This window comes from Centroberyx affinis, unplaced genomic scaffold (genome assembly GCF_046629955.1).
Source record: "Centroberyx affinis isolate AG114_WGS23_722 - 3 ecotype Tasmania unplaced genomic scaffold, CSIRO-AGI_Caff_v1 ptg000342l_1, whole genome shotgun sequence".
Lineage (NCBI taxonomy): Eukaryota > Metazoa > Chordata > Actinopteri > Beryciformes > Berycidae > Centroberyx > Centroberyx affinis.
In genome coordinates, this window is record NW_027279016.1 from 291533 (window position 1) to 309552 (window position 18020).

The 18020-nt window shown below is 42.1% G+C and overlaps 1 protein-coding gene across 1 annotated transcript; it reads left to right on the forward strand.

The window, feature by feature from the left end:
• The first annotated feature begins 1026 nt into the window (after positions 1-1026).
• On the forward strand, positions 1027-5570 carry smtla (somatolactin alpha). The gene is made up of 5 exons (XM_071515336.1): positions 1027-1042; positions 1302-1492; positions 3247-3351; positions 4807-4986; positions 5373-5570. Exons 1-5 carry the CDS (start codon positions 1027-1029, stop codon positions 5568-5570), a joined length of 690 nt encoding a protein of 229 aa, XP_071371437.1.
• The last annotated feature ends 12450 nt before the right edge of the window (positions 5571-18020 follow it).

Genomic DNA, 18020 nt, shown 5'->3' on the forward strand with positions numbered 1-18020 from the left:
GTAATCAGTTGGTAAAGGAGATAGACAATTCAAAACATTAACTCGTACCTTTCCCTTTTTCGTATTCCTTTTTTTGCATCATGTCCAAAATGCATGCAAGGGTTTATCACTGTAAATTGACACACAACAAATCCCTTGTAATTTTCCAATTGGATTACACTCATAACAGAGTGGGTTTGGGGGGATGGAGAGAATGTGCAGTGCCTCAGAGTGTTCAAGGCAAAAAAAAAAACAGTAAGATGGTGGGTTTAATGGAGTCCTGTACGCCTACCTATGCTGGCACTGTTTCAAGTTTGCATGGATTACTACTAAATACGTTCCTCCTACTATGACAGCTAAACACAGTCATCACAAATGGGTAACCATGGCTTCTGGGTAGAGTTGCTCTCACACCCCATGCTTCTTCTGCAGCAGAATGGCATATGAATGTCAAAATAAAAAGAAGATTTTGAAGAGGTTTTTTCGTGAGATTCCAGTGATTCGCCAACTCTCATTCGTTCAGTCTGTTTTTGTGGTGTCTATCACAGTTCCACGCTGCCATCTCTGCAGCCGTTTCTGTCATGCATGTTTAAATTCTACATTACATCCTCACCTCGGCTGAAAAGAGGGATTTCTCAGCCTGTTCCTCTTTCGGCGCTTGATAAATCTAATCAGTCTCACACTTCACTCTTTGGTATCAGGGGGGTAGAAAAAATAATGCACACAAGATTTTGGTTTATTTCTAAATTGAGGTCAAGTGTTATAAGAAAACACTTCATAGAGTCAGATATATTCAGGTATATTCGCAATTTACAACTTTACATTGGGAATGAAGATGCATGGGCCTGGCGTACTTGATGGTTGTCATCTGGGTATAATGCATAAGGAAAAAGGTGTTGGAGTGGGTAGACCGGTATCTTTTTACAAGAGCCTACGCACGACCATCGCAACCTTTTACTTCATTCCATGCCCTGGTCTGGTCAGGCCGTATAAAAGAAGCTGTAAGCATGAAAGGACAGGTAAGAAAACCTGAACAATAACAACAGCATGCGCATGATGACAGGTACTCTATCACAGTTCAGAGAGATGGAAAGACAGCTGTGGAAATGTTATGCAATTGTATTGATAGATATAAATTGTGGCAATTTACTTATATAATAGGTTGAAGTATGTATGATTTTAATTTGTCAATAGCCTCTCTTACATACATGTTGTGTGGATGGATGTTTTGGGTTTGTATGTGTTTATGTCTCTGTGTCTGTGGTTGTGTGTGTGTGTGTGTGTGTGTGTGTGTGTGTGTGTGTTTACATGCATGTCTTCAGTCGTACGGGGGTGTGTGTTGGCTGTATTGCTCTGGCCCTGTCTGCTTACCATAAGCCTCCCACTGGACTGCAAGGAAGAGCAGGGCAGTATCTCCCGCTGCCCCTCCATCTCCCAAGAGAAACTTCTAGACCGCGTCATCCAGCACGCTGAGCTCATCTACCGTGTCTCAGAGGAATCTTGTTCTTTGTTTGTGAGTAACATTGCCTCAAAATGAGTCATTTTGCTTGTTCATTGTATGGGAAAAAAAATATTTAAACTGTTCAGCAGATCCGTTGTATCCAAAAGATCTTACAGTGCCACGAGGGCATAGATTTTGTAGCCTATATGTGGCCCCAGGAGGAACTGAATCACTTACTTTCCTGTGCTCTTCACATTCATCACATGACAACAGAAAATTATATGCATTGTGCCTCGAAAGAGAGAATTCAACTTAAGTGCAATCTAAGAAAATCCATAACCTACAGGGGAAATAGTCTTATCTAATGCCGTTGGGCATGAGTTAGAGTCGTTTTTTTTATAAAATGTGAAATCAGCATTTTGAAAAGCAGTGCCGTAGAAACTTTGCCTTAGGCAAACACTGCAGTGACAGCAATGCAGAATTTTGTGTTTGATTTGAGCAGCTGTCTAATATTACTTTTTAATGTAGGACTAAAAAAAAGATGCCCTTGTTAATCAGTTTGAGCAGTCATTCTGAGAGCAACCAAATTATATTATGTATAGCGGAATATTTTATTAAATATCAATGCAAAAAATTAATAAATAAAAATCAAGTAAAGCAAAGTCCTCATCAACTGTATTCTTTGGCCCTACATTCTCCCAACTATACCCTTATCAATTATGTTATAGCAAGAACATTTGAAAAGAGTTCTACCATGAGAACAAATTGACTCCTTGCTGGCCTTTTTCACACTATGCTGGACCAAAAGCACTTACACTTTCCGTTATATACCCTGCGTTATTTGCTTTTCATTCTGACATGATCAGTGCCTTGCTGCAAGGGTTCAAAGAAAGCTTCTATCTCTCCTCAGAGCCGAAGATGATTTATTAAAGAAGCAGGCCTACATTGGAGCACATATGAGTGTGATAATGATATACTGCATCCGTGAGAGCCCAGGTTGTGCAGCCTGTTGAGTCCCCCACACTCTGAGGCTAGAGATCCAAAATGATCTTTGAAATGGGATGATGTAGGGCTTGTTACTGAGCAGACACTGCATGAGGTCTACAGATGAGAACACACTGAAGAACAAAACATGCCTCTGCTGCACTCCGCTCATTGACAGACAGATTGTCTCCAATGGCCAAGTTTAGCAAATCTTATGTCACTGTTTTCCTGATGTGTCTTTGTCTTCTTGTGTGTGTGCATGCGTGCGTGCGGGCGTGTTATTGTATTTCTACACTTACAAGGATGAAATGTCCTCACTTTGGAGGATTTTTCTCATCTCACATGCTTGCAAAAACAGAATATTTGGTGGAACTTCGGGAGACATAATTGCTTTTTTCTTTTGCAAAACAAATAGCACTTCAGAATTATTTGGCTCATGGGGACATTCAAATAAGCTCTCAGTTTGCTTTCAACTCACCAGGTTCAGGTCTTAGATCCAAACTCCCCTTGACATTGCATTGTATTGAAAAGGGGACGGACCAAATTAGCATACGAGGTATGGGAGCTGCTCATGTGACCTGACCCAGCTGGGCCTGGCAATTCTGGCTCTGGAACCAATTTGAACTTTATGCCTATGGTCACAGTAAGGATAGAGAAGCTTACTAATGAATACTTTACTAATGAAAATTGGCAGCATTCCCCTTTAAGGTTAGAATTAGGATTTGGTTTAGATTAGGGTTAAGGTTAGACACGTAGTGGAGAGGTGTGCACATGCATGCATGTGTGTGCATGTGTCTGTTTGTCTGATTATTTGTTTTTCCACATGCTTGTATGGACTGTAGGAGGAGATGTTTGTCCCGTTCCCCATGCGGCACCAGGCTGCTTATGCCTGCATCACCAAAGCCTTGCCCATCCCCAGCTCCAAGAGTGAAATCCAACAGATATCTGTAAGCAGCCACAGCGATTTCTCTCTGCCTTTGTCAGGGCTTTTATCTTAATTTGTGGAGAATTGCTTTACGTGTGCATGTGCCTATGTGTAGATATATTGTGTGTGTGTGTGTGTGTGTGTGTGTGTGTGTGTGTGTGTGTGCACAGCGGTGGTTTCCTTCTGTGAGTCTGTGTATGCAAAGCTGTGCTTGTATATATGTGTGTGTGTGTGTGTGTGTGTGTGTGCAACTAACAGAAATGTATATTTTTTTAGGGTGTGTGTTGTGTGTGTGTCTGTATCTATGTTTAGGTCTATCTGACTGCATCTGTGCCTGAAGGTTCATCCATGTGCATGTGCATGTGTGTGCACCTGCAAGCATTTGTGTGTTAATTCATGTTTGTGTGTGTTTGTTTGCATGCGTGTCTCTGCTCACAAATCACTTTGCCATAGCGCTGGTGCTAAGTGCCTGGGCTTTGTTTTGTAAAAATGGTCACTTAGAGTATAAGTGAGCCTTCCCTCCTCATACTGCCTGCCCTTGTCAGCTGCAGAATGGCAGGATGGTTTACACTAATTACAATGAAAGGTCCCCAAATCTCATGAATATATATGATTGTATAATTTCTTACATTTCTGAGCATTGGCTTTAATCTGTGCCTGGACAGGTTTGGAAACTGTTCAGCAGGGCACAGCCTTTTAGGCTAAAGGTCAGCTTGATCAGCAGGCTGGAAACTAGAATGCACCACTTAGCAAAAGGCCAAAGGAGGATGATTTGGCTGATGTGAACTATAATTTAGCTAATGGGAAGTTCTACAGTTATCCTCCTTCAACTAACAAAGGCCAAATATAATGGCAAAAGCAATTTCTTAAAGACTCATTTTTGGCAATCTTGAAACTGCTGTTTGAACATTACGATCATCAGTATAACACTTGCTCATACAGTAAATGTGAACCTTTGAAACTCAGTATACTGCAAGATCCTTCTTTACTTTACTGATTTATCCTATGACCTTTCTGTCGAAAATATTGCCTGCTCTATGGTTTAATGGTAATTTTTATGATGGTCATTGGTACTTGCTTTAGATTCAGCCCTGCTTAGAGGCATTTAAGCATGGCCAACTGCTTCACCCACTAAATTTTCACACTTTTTTGTTGCTGAACTTTTGCTGGCTGACATGCCCTTAATCAAAATCCATGCTATTCAGTCTTCTTTGATTACTCCTGTCCCTGCCCATCTAACTTGTGTTGTGTAGACCTTTAAAAGGTCTCTCCATAAATTTTAATAGAGCACCAGAAAGAGTTACAGTAGTTCTACTGTAGTTGTGCAGTGCTTTGTTGTGTTGTATGACATCTTTTTGTGATGGCTCTCTATGTGTCGGACAAATTTGCTTAGGGACAATAATTGTTTTAATTTACTCATTCACCCAGTTCTAATTCAGTTCTATGATTTCAACTCTTCATCCATGGGCAAATGCAGGACAAATGGTTGCTCCACTCTGTGTTGATGCTGGTCCAGTCGTGGATCGAGCCTTTGGTCTACCTGCAGACCACACTGGATCGCTATGACGACGCTCCGGACATGCTGCTCAACAAGACCAAGTGGGTGTCGGAGAAACTGATCAGTCTGGAGCAAGGGGTGGTGGTCCTCATCAAGAAGGTAGGTCGAATCCCACCTCTGCATTGTCGTTAATATGATAAGCCCCTGAAGATCTTCTAATCGGGGTATAATTGTGAGAACTAGAATACATTACATTGTACTGCCTCTATTCTCAGTTTTGAAATGCAATGTAATAATTTACAAAATGGTGAAAAATGAAAACACTAGGTGAGTTTCATCATTCAATATATTTAAAATATAGAGGTTCTAGTGTTAGGATTTTGCCAACCAAGAACTCGAGTTACTCATTATCCCTTAAAATGTTCCATTTACTTCTGTGCTATAAATCATTTTGTGAGAGATAAGTGAAATTACTTTTTTTTTTTATTTTCACTTCAAAACTATTTGTAATGTATATATATATATATCCAAATCTGCCTTTGTAGATGCTGGACGAGGGGATGTTGACTACAACCTACAGTGAGCATGGCCTCACCCAGTACGATGTGCCGGAGATGCTGGAGTCTGTTCTGAGAGACTATACCTTACTTAGCTGCTTCAAGAAAGACGCCCATAAGATGGAGACCTTCCTCAAGCTTCTTAAGTGTCGACAAACTGACAAGTACAACTGCGCATTATACTAGAGAACTTAACATTCTCCGGGAGCACACAATGAAACATAGAGTAGCCTACAGTTTTTAAATAATGCAGCATTTAGCTTTAAATGAATTCCTGAGTTTGGTGCCCCAGCACTTATAGATATGACCATGCCTTAGGCGATCCAGCCTTGCTTGCAATTGCACTGCATTCTTTATTGATTGTTTTGGAGCACCTTCACACAAAAACTAAGTAGGTGTAATGGTGCGCCCCGTCTTCAAGATACTGGATTTTATATTTTCCTTCTCAGTTATTATTTTAACCTGGCAAAGGCAGTACAGGGCATATTCCCAAAAGATTATTTGCATGTTGAGCTGTCAAAAAAATCTGCATATCCTGCCATTGATTTCCATTTCCTTTGTTCTTAACTGAAGTTTGTATTCCTCGCTGGCTCTTGCAGTGTTTTGATTATTCCCACGGCCCCTTGAGTATTCAGTGAGATTCCCTTTTTTTTAATGGAGCTGGTTTCACTTCAGCATTAGTGAAATGAAACACTCTCACAAGAGATGGGAGTCAAACAGAGAGCAATCGCTACCGAAAAAAAGAGAAACATTTTCATATAGGGAGAGAGAGAGAGTGTGAGAGAGATGGAAAGAGAAAGAGAGAGAGAGACAGAGAGAGAACAAATCACAATGGTAAAAGTGAGAGCCTAGACCTAGCTAGTATTTTACATATAACATGGTTTTAGATTTGTTTAATGCTGAAAAAACAATTTATTTAAAAGTTTAGTCTGAACGAGAATGTTTAAGACGTTTATTAAGGATATGCTTGATTGATTTTAAATGATTAGGGATTATATATAATTATATCACATTGTTTTAATCTAATTAATTACATTGTTTTAATGAGAGAAAATTAAATGCTTTTGTAAAATTACACTAAAATGTTCAGTACTGATTGCTTCTGAACAAGTGCTAATAGTCAAAAATTAGATATTATGAAAATGCTATCCAGATTTCAAAGTATGTTCTATTTTTACTCTCAATCAATCTAAAGACAATGTATTGCACTTATCTTCTAATTTTAAATTCCTAGCCTGCTGTATTGTTAAAACCTTTATGGACATGTGTTGTAGAATTAGGATGCTAATATGACGGATTCTAATAAAGCAAGAAAAAGAACAATTGTTGGTTTGGATATGTTGGATTTAAGTGGTATTATAGATTGATTGATTGAGTGAGTGAGTGAGTGAGTGAGTGAGTGAGTGAGTGAGTGAGTGAATGAGTGAGTAAGTGAGTAATCCCATAACTGGGGTAAAATTTCTCCACAACTTCCTCACCCCTGCCCATGAAAATGCCCTCTCCTTTCCACCCCAAAACACAAGAGGGCAGTAGTGCTCTGTCATGAAGGTCATCTCAATCACTAGATCTTCTGTCAAGTCATACTACCAAACAATTCAAGACAAAGCCTGCCTCTTGTACTGCCACATAATGAGGTAAAATGCACAGGAATGGTAATGCCGAATGGAAACTGGTAAGCGTTTCCTCTTTGCTTTTTGGACATGTGGCAAATTTTACTTAAATATGTATTTAGGTGAGGAAAACCTGATGAGGGAATACATGTGCTGCATATAAATCCTCTGACTGAAAGTTTCATACCAGAATCATCATACTGGCACAGTTCTCTTGATTCCAAGCGATACAAGTAGCCAAGTAGCCAAAGTAAAGCACCTGCAGTAGTAATGGTACTTGGCCCCATTTCCAGTTAATAGGCTTGAAATTGGCAGGCTGCATTGCTTGTTCCTGTTTACATCTGCCGCCACACCAGGAGACAGGGAAACAATAAAGGAAGCAGTCACCACAAACACTATTTTTTCTTGATCTCAGGTTTCTCCCAGACACATTATCTCTTTTTTTCCCTCCTGAGTGTCCTCCTATGTCCTCTGCTCTTCCACCCCCCCCCCCCCCTATCAGAAGATGTAAATCAGCCTGTGGTTGCCGCAGTGAATCGGGTGTCAGCGTGGAGAGGTGGTGTCGTGTGGTGTGGGTGGATGTTGGGGCAGGATGTGGTAGAGGGGCCTAGTGTCAGCAATGTCAGGTTCAGCTTCCTGTGGCCTAATCACTTCAGTATGGGGGCACAGAGGAGATTGGGTTGCCTCTGCTCTGCTCCGCGGGGCCGCAGCTCCACGGCCCGTGCATCGCAACCCCCACTTCACCCGACTCTGTTCACTGGCAATACACAGGGAAGCATAGGCCAGGTAAGGCCCTGCGTCCCCCCCACCCCCACCCCCACCCACTCCCCAGGCTTTGGGACCATAAATATTAAAGATCGACTATAAGTGGTTAGGGGAGGGATGGGAGAGAGAGAGAGAGGGAAAGAAGGACAGAAGGATGAAGGGAGGGGTATGGGGGCCTGGGTGATTTCACAGTCTAACTATTATAACCTGAGGTAAGGAAATCTAGACTGCTGGGATGCATAAGTGGAGCAGAGGAGGCAGACAGAAAAGGGGGGGAGGCAAAGGGAGAGAGGAAAGGAGCAAAAGACGAGACGTAGAAAAAATGGATTGAGAGAAGGAGGCAAAGAGAGTTAAAGAGGGCAACGGTTCCTGACAATGTGGAATGTGTAGGTGAATGTTCTGCCTGCAAATATTCAATCAAGCAGAGAGCGGGAAAAGATTGAAGGAGACGTAAGAGAGAAGGGAGAGCGGCAACCAAAAAGAACGACAGAAAGAGAATGAGAAAGAGTTGGAGTCGGAGGGCAGTGTGACATGCCGGGAAGTGAGTTGGATCTGGAGTGAAAATGGATGGCTGGAAGGCAGGTACACAGCTAGAGGAGTTAGGCTGGGAAGTGGTGTTGGCTTGATATGAAACCAAGACTCTAAGTATGAAGTCCTTGAGCCTCCGCTGGCTCGGCTGGCTCCCCTCACTTGTTTTGCTTTCATTTATGGCTCAAGACGACAGCTTGGAAAGGCCCAAAACAGCCTCTCCAACCCCCATGTGATCCCCCCACACCGAAAACTGTGGCGCAACTGTTCTCTGCTCTTTCTTTCCCCTTTTCTTCCCCTTTTTCAGCGATTTAATGATATAGCAAGGACTTGTCACTTGAAGTGTTTGTATGTTTGTTTGTGCAGAAATAGAAAGGGGGGGGCAGGTGGTGGTGGGGGGGGGGGGCAGTGTTTCAATTGCACCTCAACGCCTGACAGCCCAGACTGCTGTATTTTTTTTGCGACAAAGCCATTTCTATCGCAGCAATGCAAACCAGAGGGAATGTGTTTTCGGGCCATGAAAGAATGACAGAAGGTCTCAAATACACCCAACCCCCCCTTCTAAACCCAGAGCTCCAGACTTCTGGGGCTGCGGCATGCAGAGCTGTCAGTGGATGTGTGTGTATGTGTGTGTGTGTGTGTGTGTGTGTGTGCGTATATGCATGACCCTATGTATGCATGTGAATGTTTAAGTAGTCTTGTGTAACTGTTGGGCCAGTCAGACGTCCCAAACCATGGGCACAGGAGCCCTCTGGACATCCAAACTTGCCTTGCCACCTTCTCCTGCCTCCTCTTCGTCTTACCCGGGAGGCATCTCTCTACCAGGCTGTGTGGAGACGTGTCACTGGAGTGAGGGTCAACAGGTCACAGGGGGTCAGGCCCATCCTAAGTGTTCCAATGTGTTTAAAGCTGTCACACGCAGTCCATATGGTTGCAACAGCAGGCTAATGTTTCAAAAGACAGTTTTATCGAGGGGGAAAAGAGAAAGCCATGACATGACAGTTGAATATAACCTGAAAACCTCTCCACAGGAAAGTGCATGCAACAAGGACACATATAGTTTTCTTTTGTCTGGGAATAGAAATGAATGAATGAATGAATGAATGAATGAATGTTCCATGGATAATTGCTCATCATAATGTGTAGAGAGAGATAAGCCTCTCCGAACAGAATTTTCCTCTAGGGAGACAAAGTCTCTCTTTGGTTTTGCGTCATTGTTTACCCAACTATTAAATCAATGCACTGTTGTCTGGCAGCATCCTGTACAGTGCTTTTCACGGTTGTCCCCATTACATAACCCGCATGTGGTACAGACACAAAAGGAATGGATGCCTCAACATGAGGCTATGTTTAATAGGGCAATGGGGTTGGTTGTGGCGAAACAAGCTCTACAGGGCGTCCCCTGGTCTGTGGCGATTGAAAGCTGTGAACGGCAGGATTTACACCACTAGGAAATTAGGCGATTACCTAAGAGACTGTGGGGCAACAGGCTGACGGACTGTGAACTCAGTGGGGAAGGGACCATCAATCGTCCCAGACTGAAGCCCTCCACTGTGCCAAGGAATCATGGATGTGTTGTCCTACTGAGCATTCCCAAGCTGTGAGGACATGGAGAAACCAGGGGGAAATATCTGCAAGTTGTAAATAGAAGCTTTGGTTGAGGAACTAAATGTGTCCACTCTTCAAATGTATCTCCTATTCCTCTTTGTATCTTCTTATGTCTATTGTCTTGACGCTTAAACTCCTTGCTACTAATTGCTTGCAATGTTGATTTTAAGCTTACAATTAGCTGCACTCACTGTAGGATGCTCTGAATAAAAGTGATAGTTAAATGTCATCACAAAAGCCACAGACAAGGGCACAAGATAGTATACTTAAAGGAGTTATCTCTGAACTTCAGCATTCAAGTACCTTTTATTTTTCTTTGTCCAATGTCAGTTTAGTTTGTATTACAGACTTGGGTCAGATAGCAGTTGGAAATCATTCTCACTGTTTGTTTTCTCTGTATTACTCCGTAAAGCACTTTGAATTGCCTCAGTGTATGAAATGTGCTATACAAATAAAGCTGCCTTGCCTTGCCTTGCCTTTTCAGCTGTATGGAGTACCAGATCGGTGTTGTTACCACATCACATTCAGATCCAGGCATGTTGTCAGTCACAGAAAAGAATACTAGTGTGAGTGATTTACTATTGATCGCTATGGCTGTGATACTATGGAGGCTTTTTCTGGTTCAGTTGCTTAGAAGTGATAGCAGCACTCCTATTGTCAATGGAGCAGCTCTATCAACACTGATTGAAATTCCCAAGGTCATGGGGATGACATCTGAGCTTTTATGTTTTGAGTGATATTCCACTTTACATACATGGAGAAAAGCTCCATTCATACATGTGCCTTCAACCTTGTATGCAGAGAGGTGGCTGCTCCTGCTACTTTGCTTCATTTTATGAATGAAAGAAGCAGTTAAAGTCTGTTCTGGCTTCTCCACGAAAAAGCTTACTTCAGTCGCGGCTTAAAGTTTATGTTTTAAAGCGGCGAGATGCTGTCACTCACATCCACTCATCCACTCACTGTGGATATAATGAAAGACAAAGAAAAACATCTTAGAGCACTGTATCTAAACCAGCGTCTGTGGAACAAACGCTCTCACTTAGGGAAAGAAAAACGAAGAGGGCGGACAGATGCCAAAAGAAGCTGAGCTTAAATCAATGCAATTTCCTCCCTTCACGTCTCTGGCCAGAAGGACCTTTTGGAGTTTTCCAGCTCATTCTCTCTTCTTTTTTTTTTAAAGTCTTTCTGCTTTGAGATATACTGTAAATCGCAATGCACATTGAGGGGCTGAGCTAGCAGGAGGAAGGGAGGGGATGTGGAGGGGCATATATTTGTCTGTCTGCCAGTCTACGTCCGCTTGTGTTTTTCTTAGATCAGGACACAGGCATAAAAATCCAGTGCATTTCCTTCACTTCAGGAAGCACTCTCATAACTTCAAATATAATAATTTCCTTTTTGGAAAGACGCCGGGGATTATCAATGTGTATTTGGCTTTCATTTATCTGTTTTCTTCCCCTGAAAGAAAAGGATTGGAGAAAAAAGGGGGAGCTCACAGATAGTAAATAGTTGGACCTCTGGCCTGTGATCCTAAATGAGTTTTGATAGGTGTGGTGAATGCAGTTTCGGCTCAGGGATTATGATTTACCGCCTCTCTGGTTAGGCTCCAGGAAAGCAGCACTCCCATCCTCTGCCTTTTTTTCCTCTTCATTTCTCCTTGACGGTAGCAATACTGAATATATAAGGTATGCAGAGACTCCCTCCCTCCTCTGACATGTGCTAGGAGGAGGCACTGGAGTTGGATGTGTGTAATGCATTTCAAATGTATTGAAATGTATTGATAAGAATGCTATGAAGAAACATACGAAAGGCAAAGTGATTTATTTAAAAGCAGAAAAGGTCCAATTACCGAAGAAGATTTGTGCCAGCTGAAAGCAACAAAAAAGTTTAATTTATTTTGAAGTGGGGAGTCGGTGAGTTATTAACTTGATGTAAAGTATATTTTATTTCAAAAAGAATGAAGATTCTTATCAGTGTAAAAGTTAAAGTGAGTGGAGTGTCTATGAGGAGTAAATATTATGACACAACATATTGATAGCAATGCATTTTACCGAACTTCCAGGATTATTTTGCTGATGATTTTTTTTTTTTTTTGTTTGTTTGTTTTTTGTTTACTGGCATCAAAAAAAATTGATCTTTGGAAAATACATTTGAGTAGTGCAAGTGTGGCGGTTAGTCAAAATTGCAAGAACTTTCAACATTTGCAGGGATGTATTGATTTTGCCAAAAAAAGAAAAAAAATGAAATCATAAAAATTCTGGAGAGAGTGACCTTACAGTTCAACTACTGAAAAATGCCAGCAACACGTATTGCATAACTTTGACCCATCCATTCTTCACCCAACCACCATGGACGATGCTTTGAATTATAATGTTTACTTGCTGCGGTCCCCCATACTCCAACCCCAAATTTGTGGCTTCCTCCCATGCCCTCTACAGCTGACCAGTTGTTTATGTAGTTCTGAACCACTTAGAACAGACCGTGAGGGTGGTTCAGTTTTCATGTGGTACCGGGTGCAGACCTGGGTCAATTACTATTTGCAAATAATAGAGACAGAGTGAGATATCTGGTCCCAAGACAGCAGAGTATAAAGTAGAGACATTACGTCAGTCTGTGTTGGGGCAGCGGTGGGCAGTCGGAGCGGTGAATCAAGCGGGGGGAGAGAGGCCTAATCTGGCTCGCAGGACTGGGTCTGCTGGTAGGGAAAGAGACAGCTGATAGCAATGATAAGACCCAGACGTGTGTCAGATATGATTTGCACATAATTCTTCCCATTTATTTTAACCTGGAGTACAAGATGGGTGGGCTTTTACCACATCACAGCAATGCAGATAGTGTCATGTAAGTTTTCAGTCACAGAAAACTGTAGTAGATTGACTTTCAAAATACTTTCTTGTGATTGTTTAAACTTTCTTCCACTCATATCGCTCTATGTAGCAAAATCCACCTATTCCAGGTCCTAAGTAGACTACAACAAACCATAAAAACTATTTGGAAATACTGTTTGACCCATACATCATACATTTAAAGACGTTAAAGAAAGGTGAAGGATTAAAATTGTGCAAGTGTGTGTACGCATGCTGGCATGTGTACACGGTGTGAAAGAGGTACACCACAGTGTGTGTGTATGTGTGTGTGCCTGATTAACGTCTTGACTGTAAATCAGACAGGGAGCGGAACTGGTGATGGCAGTGTGTGTAGCCACACTTTACACATCTAGGCTTCGCAGCTGCTTTACACTGTAACGGACACACAGAGAGATCACACCCACGCACACATACACATGCACACAGACAAATGCAATTTTAGAGACAGTTCAAATTATCTTTATGTTTCATGTTTATTGGATGCACTTGGCAACTCTCTCTTTCTGCTGTCCTGCACAGCATTCCACAGAGACCAATTTCTCCACTGACAGAAGCCTCAATAGACCAGAATGCAGTGCAACCACAAGACATGTTGTGTTTTGAGTAAGGGACACGACTCTCACTTTTACTCTTACTAGGCGATCGCTCTCTCCAACTACGCGTATATAACCCACAGCTGAATGCAACAAGCTCACACCCGTTGTTTAGGGACTGACGAAAAGCATTCTGGGTAAAGCAGGAACTCACTAACTGAAGTAGAAGTATAGGAGGCAGGCCGGGGGGAAGTGGGTACATCAAAAAAGTAAATTACAACACTTCATCACAAAAGAACTCCTGGAATGCACTGGACATCACAGATTGATGATATCTAACAGTGTTGGAGCGTCCGAGGGTGGATGTCAGAACAGTATCCACCTATGATGGAGCAGGGGTCGAGAATTTCCTTTTATTTTTGTGTGACGTTTAAGAGAAGGCATCGCAAAACACAATTAAAATCCGGGAGGAAAACGTTTTTTTGCTTTGAGTTGTGTCTCATGTTGTACTGGCTTGGTATCTATCTTTGGCATTAAGCCTTTGATAATCCTACTCTCATTTTTCTCTTCTCTCTCTTTTTTTTTTTTTTTACTTTTTCATCCCAATTGCTTCCCCTCCCCGTCCTATTGTTCCAGCGACGTGGCGTGAACACAGCTTCCTGGATTCCCACTCAGCGAGGCGAAGGCCAGCACTCCAGCTCCCTGCCAAGACACCTTATCTGTGCCTGGCAGCCTGCAGACAGGATGGGGGAGTGGAGAGAGAGAGAGAGGACAGGGAGGGCTGGAGAGGGTAAAGGCTACAGGATGGGGATGGAGAGAATACAAAAAAAAGGGCTTGGTGGAGGCAGAGAGGGAGTTGAAGGGCTGGAAAAAAGTAAAAAAAAAAAAAAAAAAAAAAAGCCGCTGTGAAGCTAAAGGCGTGAATTCAATTTACTAAAATTCCAGTTTATGTGACAGAGGCCATGTGCGAGAAAATCAAAGAAATACAGTGGAGATATACTGTAGCTAGACAGCTAGACAGCTAATTTTCATCCTCAGTCCCTGTAGGTGAATAGAAGCATAATCTACATGAGCAACATCGTGTATTGAATAGATGTGAGAGCCGATTGGAAGGGAATGTGGAGTGTGGTTCGACAGGAGGCACACCGCAGCACAGCAGTCTGTCATTTGGCACATACTGTAAGAAGTCGGCTGTCCAAGCGGAGGTCCTTAGGGCTCTGCATTGTTTCTACTTATACCTTCCTCTGACATGATGAATGAGTGAAAATCTAGCTCATCCTTTGTCGGCTGTGGCTGCCAGATCTAAGGGCAGCATTCCTCTTTTTTGTTTTTGTTTTCGCTGTTTCAAGGCCGCGTGGCTGCCAGCCGGTGACTTTTACAAGGCAAATGTCTAATTAAAGGCACAAAAACATGCTCTTGTTTGTCAGTCGGATGATTCACTGGCTCCCTCTGTTTGAAACTGATAAGGGTGATTTATTTTACTTTCCAGTGCTCCGCTGATGTCTTTCTGTTGTTTGTTTTGGTTTGCTTTGGTGCCGAAGCATAACTTGACATCAAATTGATTTTTAGGTGTGAACGAAACAGAAAGTTCACCGTTTTGCCGTAGCTCAAACTTCAGATTGAGTTGTTGTGTGTGTGTATGTGTGGGTGTGGGTGTGGGTGTGTGTGTGTGTGTGTGTGTGTGTGTGTGTGTGTGTGTGTGTGTGTGTGAGAGCAGAGATCTCTTCGAAGCCCTAGAAAGGGCTATGGGGAGTTTTTTTTTCCAGGGGTTTGGGGACAAGAAGTCAAATTCAAAGAAGCTTGGCACTACTTGAATCAGGAGCAGCGAGAGCCCGCAGCCTCTTGAGCCCCTGGGTTTAGTCTCAAGGATGAAAAATGGGAGCTGTCTATAGGTTGGAGTTTTAAATGTGCCGTGGGTTATGAATTTTTCAGAGTGCTCAATATACTAAAAACAGGCAGCCAGCTCCCTGCCATTCTCTTCAAATGAATTCATTTTGATTCCAATGCACGATGCAAAATGCAGTTTACCTAATTACTTTCTACGCTGAAATAACCTAAATTCCCCCATCCCTAGATTAACTGTTTGTTTTGCTTTATTGTGTTGTGTGAAGTGATCTCTGGAGTACTTTTCTGTCATGTCAGAACAAAGGGTTTTATTCAAAATCCTAACATATCCGTTTTTGAAATTAAAGTATGACCTGATGTTTACTGCTTAATATTAAAACAAATGAATACAACAGATTATATCACTTGAAATGTTACTGTTTTAGAAACAAAGGTCCTTATCTAGTGAACTGCAATAACAGTGGGCATTTTATGTAAGCAATCATTTAGCAAGAGTGGGTGTCACATTTTTAAAATGCCCGATACCTCATCTTGGAAAGAAACTCAAATTTACAAATTAAATAAACACAGTTACCTGCACTAACTTAGCTGCACTAATCAAACAGAGACTCTTAGCTGCAACGCCTTGTTTCTGAAAGGATTAAGAAAGAGTGGATGGATGAGTTCAGGTCTGACTGCTGACATATGCTGCATGTCTTTCTGTCACTTTCCACTGGTGTCCAGTAGAGCAAAAATACCCAAATAAAGTATAGAAATGGAATAACATTAATTGTCATCACCTTTTCACCTTATAGAGCAGGGAGTTTTCTATAAGATCTACAGGATCACTTCCTGATATTTGACTGTGCTAATGATATAAGCTAGGGGGCAGCAGTGGAGCCAGAAGGCCTTAAGCTATATCCGCCCATCACAGGTGGGACACGATCTGATTTAAATCTGACATGAACCACCTTCCCAGGAAATGCTCTAATAACAAAAACAAAAATGACGCAAAATGAAAACCATACTTAAGTGTTTCTTTTGGAAGGACACTAAAGGCACAGGCGAGCCAAGGGAGTTTTCTTACCGCTGAATCTGGGACACTTGGAACCAATTAGAGAGGACAGATAACCGCCAGAATTGTATTTTCTCTTTCTCTTATTCCTCCTGCACCTCTTTGAATCTATCTATCTATCTATCTATCTATCTATCTATCTATCTGCCTGGGGAAGAGAACAACTGTTGTTTATGAATCACACAGAGTTTTATTATAGGAAGACAACAGGATGGACATGTGCATACACACACACACACACACACACACACATGCACACACATGTCCATGCCCTGCCTCATAATACAGTCTTAGAAGACCAACTGGTTGGTGTGTCAGCCTTTTGTAATGCTTCTGCGGTAATACAGTTTATGCATCAAATCAGAAGTCTATGAGTGGTTTTGATATTGCTCACTGTTGGCCAAAAGGGTATTCTAAATTTATGTAATGTGTTTGTACCATGTGCTGCAATTATATAAATTACAAGATGACAATTGCAGTGTGAAGCTGAGGCGGCATTAGGTAACAGATGAAGGTGTGTCTGTGTGCGTGTGTGTGTGTGTGTGAGAGAGAGAGAGAGAGACAGGGAGAGAATCAGAGGGGGGGAATATAACAGGTTTGTGGGGTGTTTGAAACACCCTCAGATTGTCATGTGAGATCTTAGCACTTAAATCCAACACGCTTCACACTCGCTGGTGCGCTAATGCACCGCAGCCTGTCTCAACGCGCCATGTGAGTCCTGGGAAATGACAATTAGCAACCCCCCACTTTGCACCCAGTTAGGGGTGACGTGCAGCTACCACACACATCCACTAGATGTCAGTCAAGATCCTCAAATGTCTATCTTATACTCAGGAAAATTAACTTAGAGAAAAATGATCTGAATGCATATCATTAGGACATTTGGGTAACACTATGCCCTATTTCAGTTTGGCTGTCTTTGATGTCATATGCAGATGGAGCGATGCAAGAAAAGGTATGTGCCTGCACATGGCTGCTCAATGACTTCAACAGATGCTGCTCTCATTCCATCTCTCTGTCTCTGTCTCTCCCTCTCCCTCTCCCTGCCAGACTATTTGTGTCGTGCATCATTAAACAATATCAAAGACCAAATGCGATATTTACACATGAAGCTAATTCCCTGGGGCACAAGATGTCCACAGCGTTTTGTGATCAGAGAGAAAAGAGAGAAGAGCCTCATGGGAGGACTGAGGAGACGGTGACAACATGGTGTGTTAGGTGTGTTAGGGCACCTGCTTGGCCTATATGTATGTGTCCGTGTGTGTGTGTGTGTCCATGTCTCTTTGCGTGTGAGTGTATGTGAGTTTAGTACTGGGGGTAACATAAGTTGCTTGGTAAAACCACTGGAGCCTCAAAGGTTCTTAGGCACAAATTAAGTGTTAATGATCAAATCAAAGCCAAAGCTGTGATAAGAACTTAATCCTGATATCAAAATCTGTGGTTTGAAGTTTAATTTAAATGTGCATTAACATTCTGTAATTCTCTGTGTGAAATCAAACCCTGAAAGCAATTTGTGTCATTACTCAAGGCATGCATGCCAGAGATATTAATTTAATTTGCTCTTTATCATAGCCTCCAAACGGTACAAAATCTAGGAAAACGTTTGTCTTAGAATATGCAGGGCTGAAACAGCGGATTTCTGCAGACGAATAGTGAATTGAGGGAGAGTCTCCTCTTATCGACCAACCTGGTTCGACTGTGGTTGTCAGAGGTTCTGTTCTCAGATAAAAAGCATCAATCAAATTCTGACAAAACAATGTTTCCTTATCAGGCAGGATGGATTGGAGATCAGATAGTAGTTGGTGTAGAAGGGGGTCACTGCTGCCTCT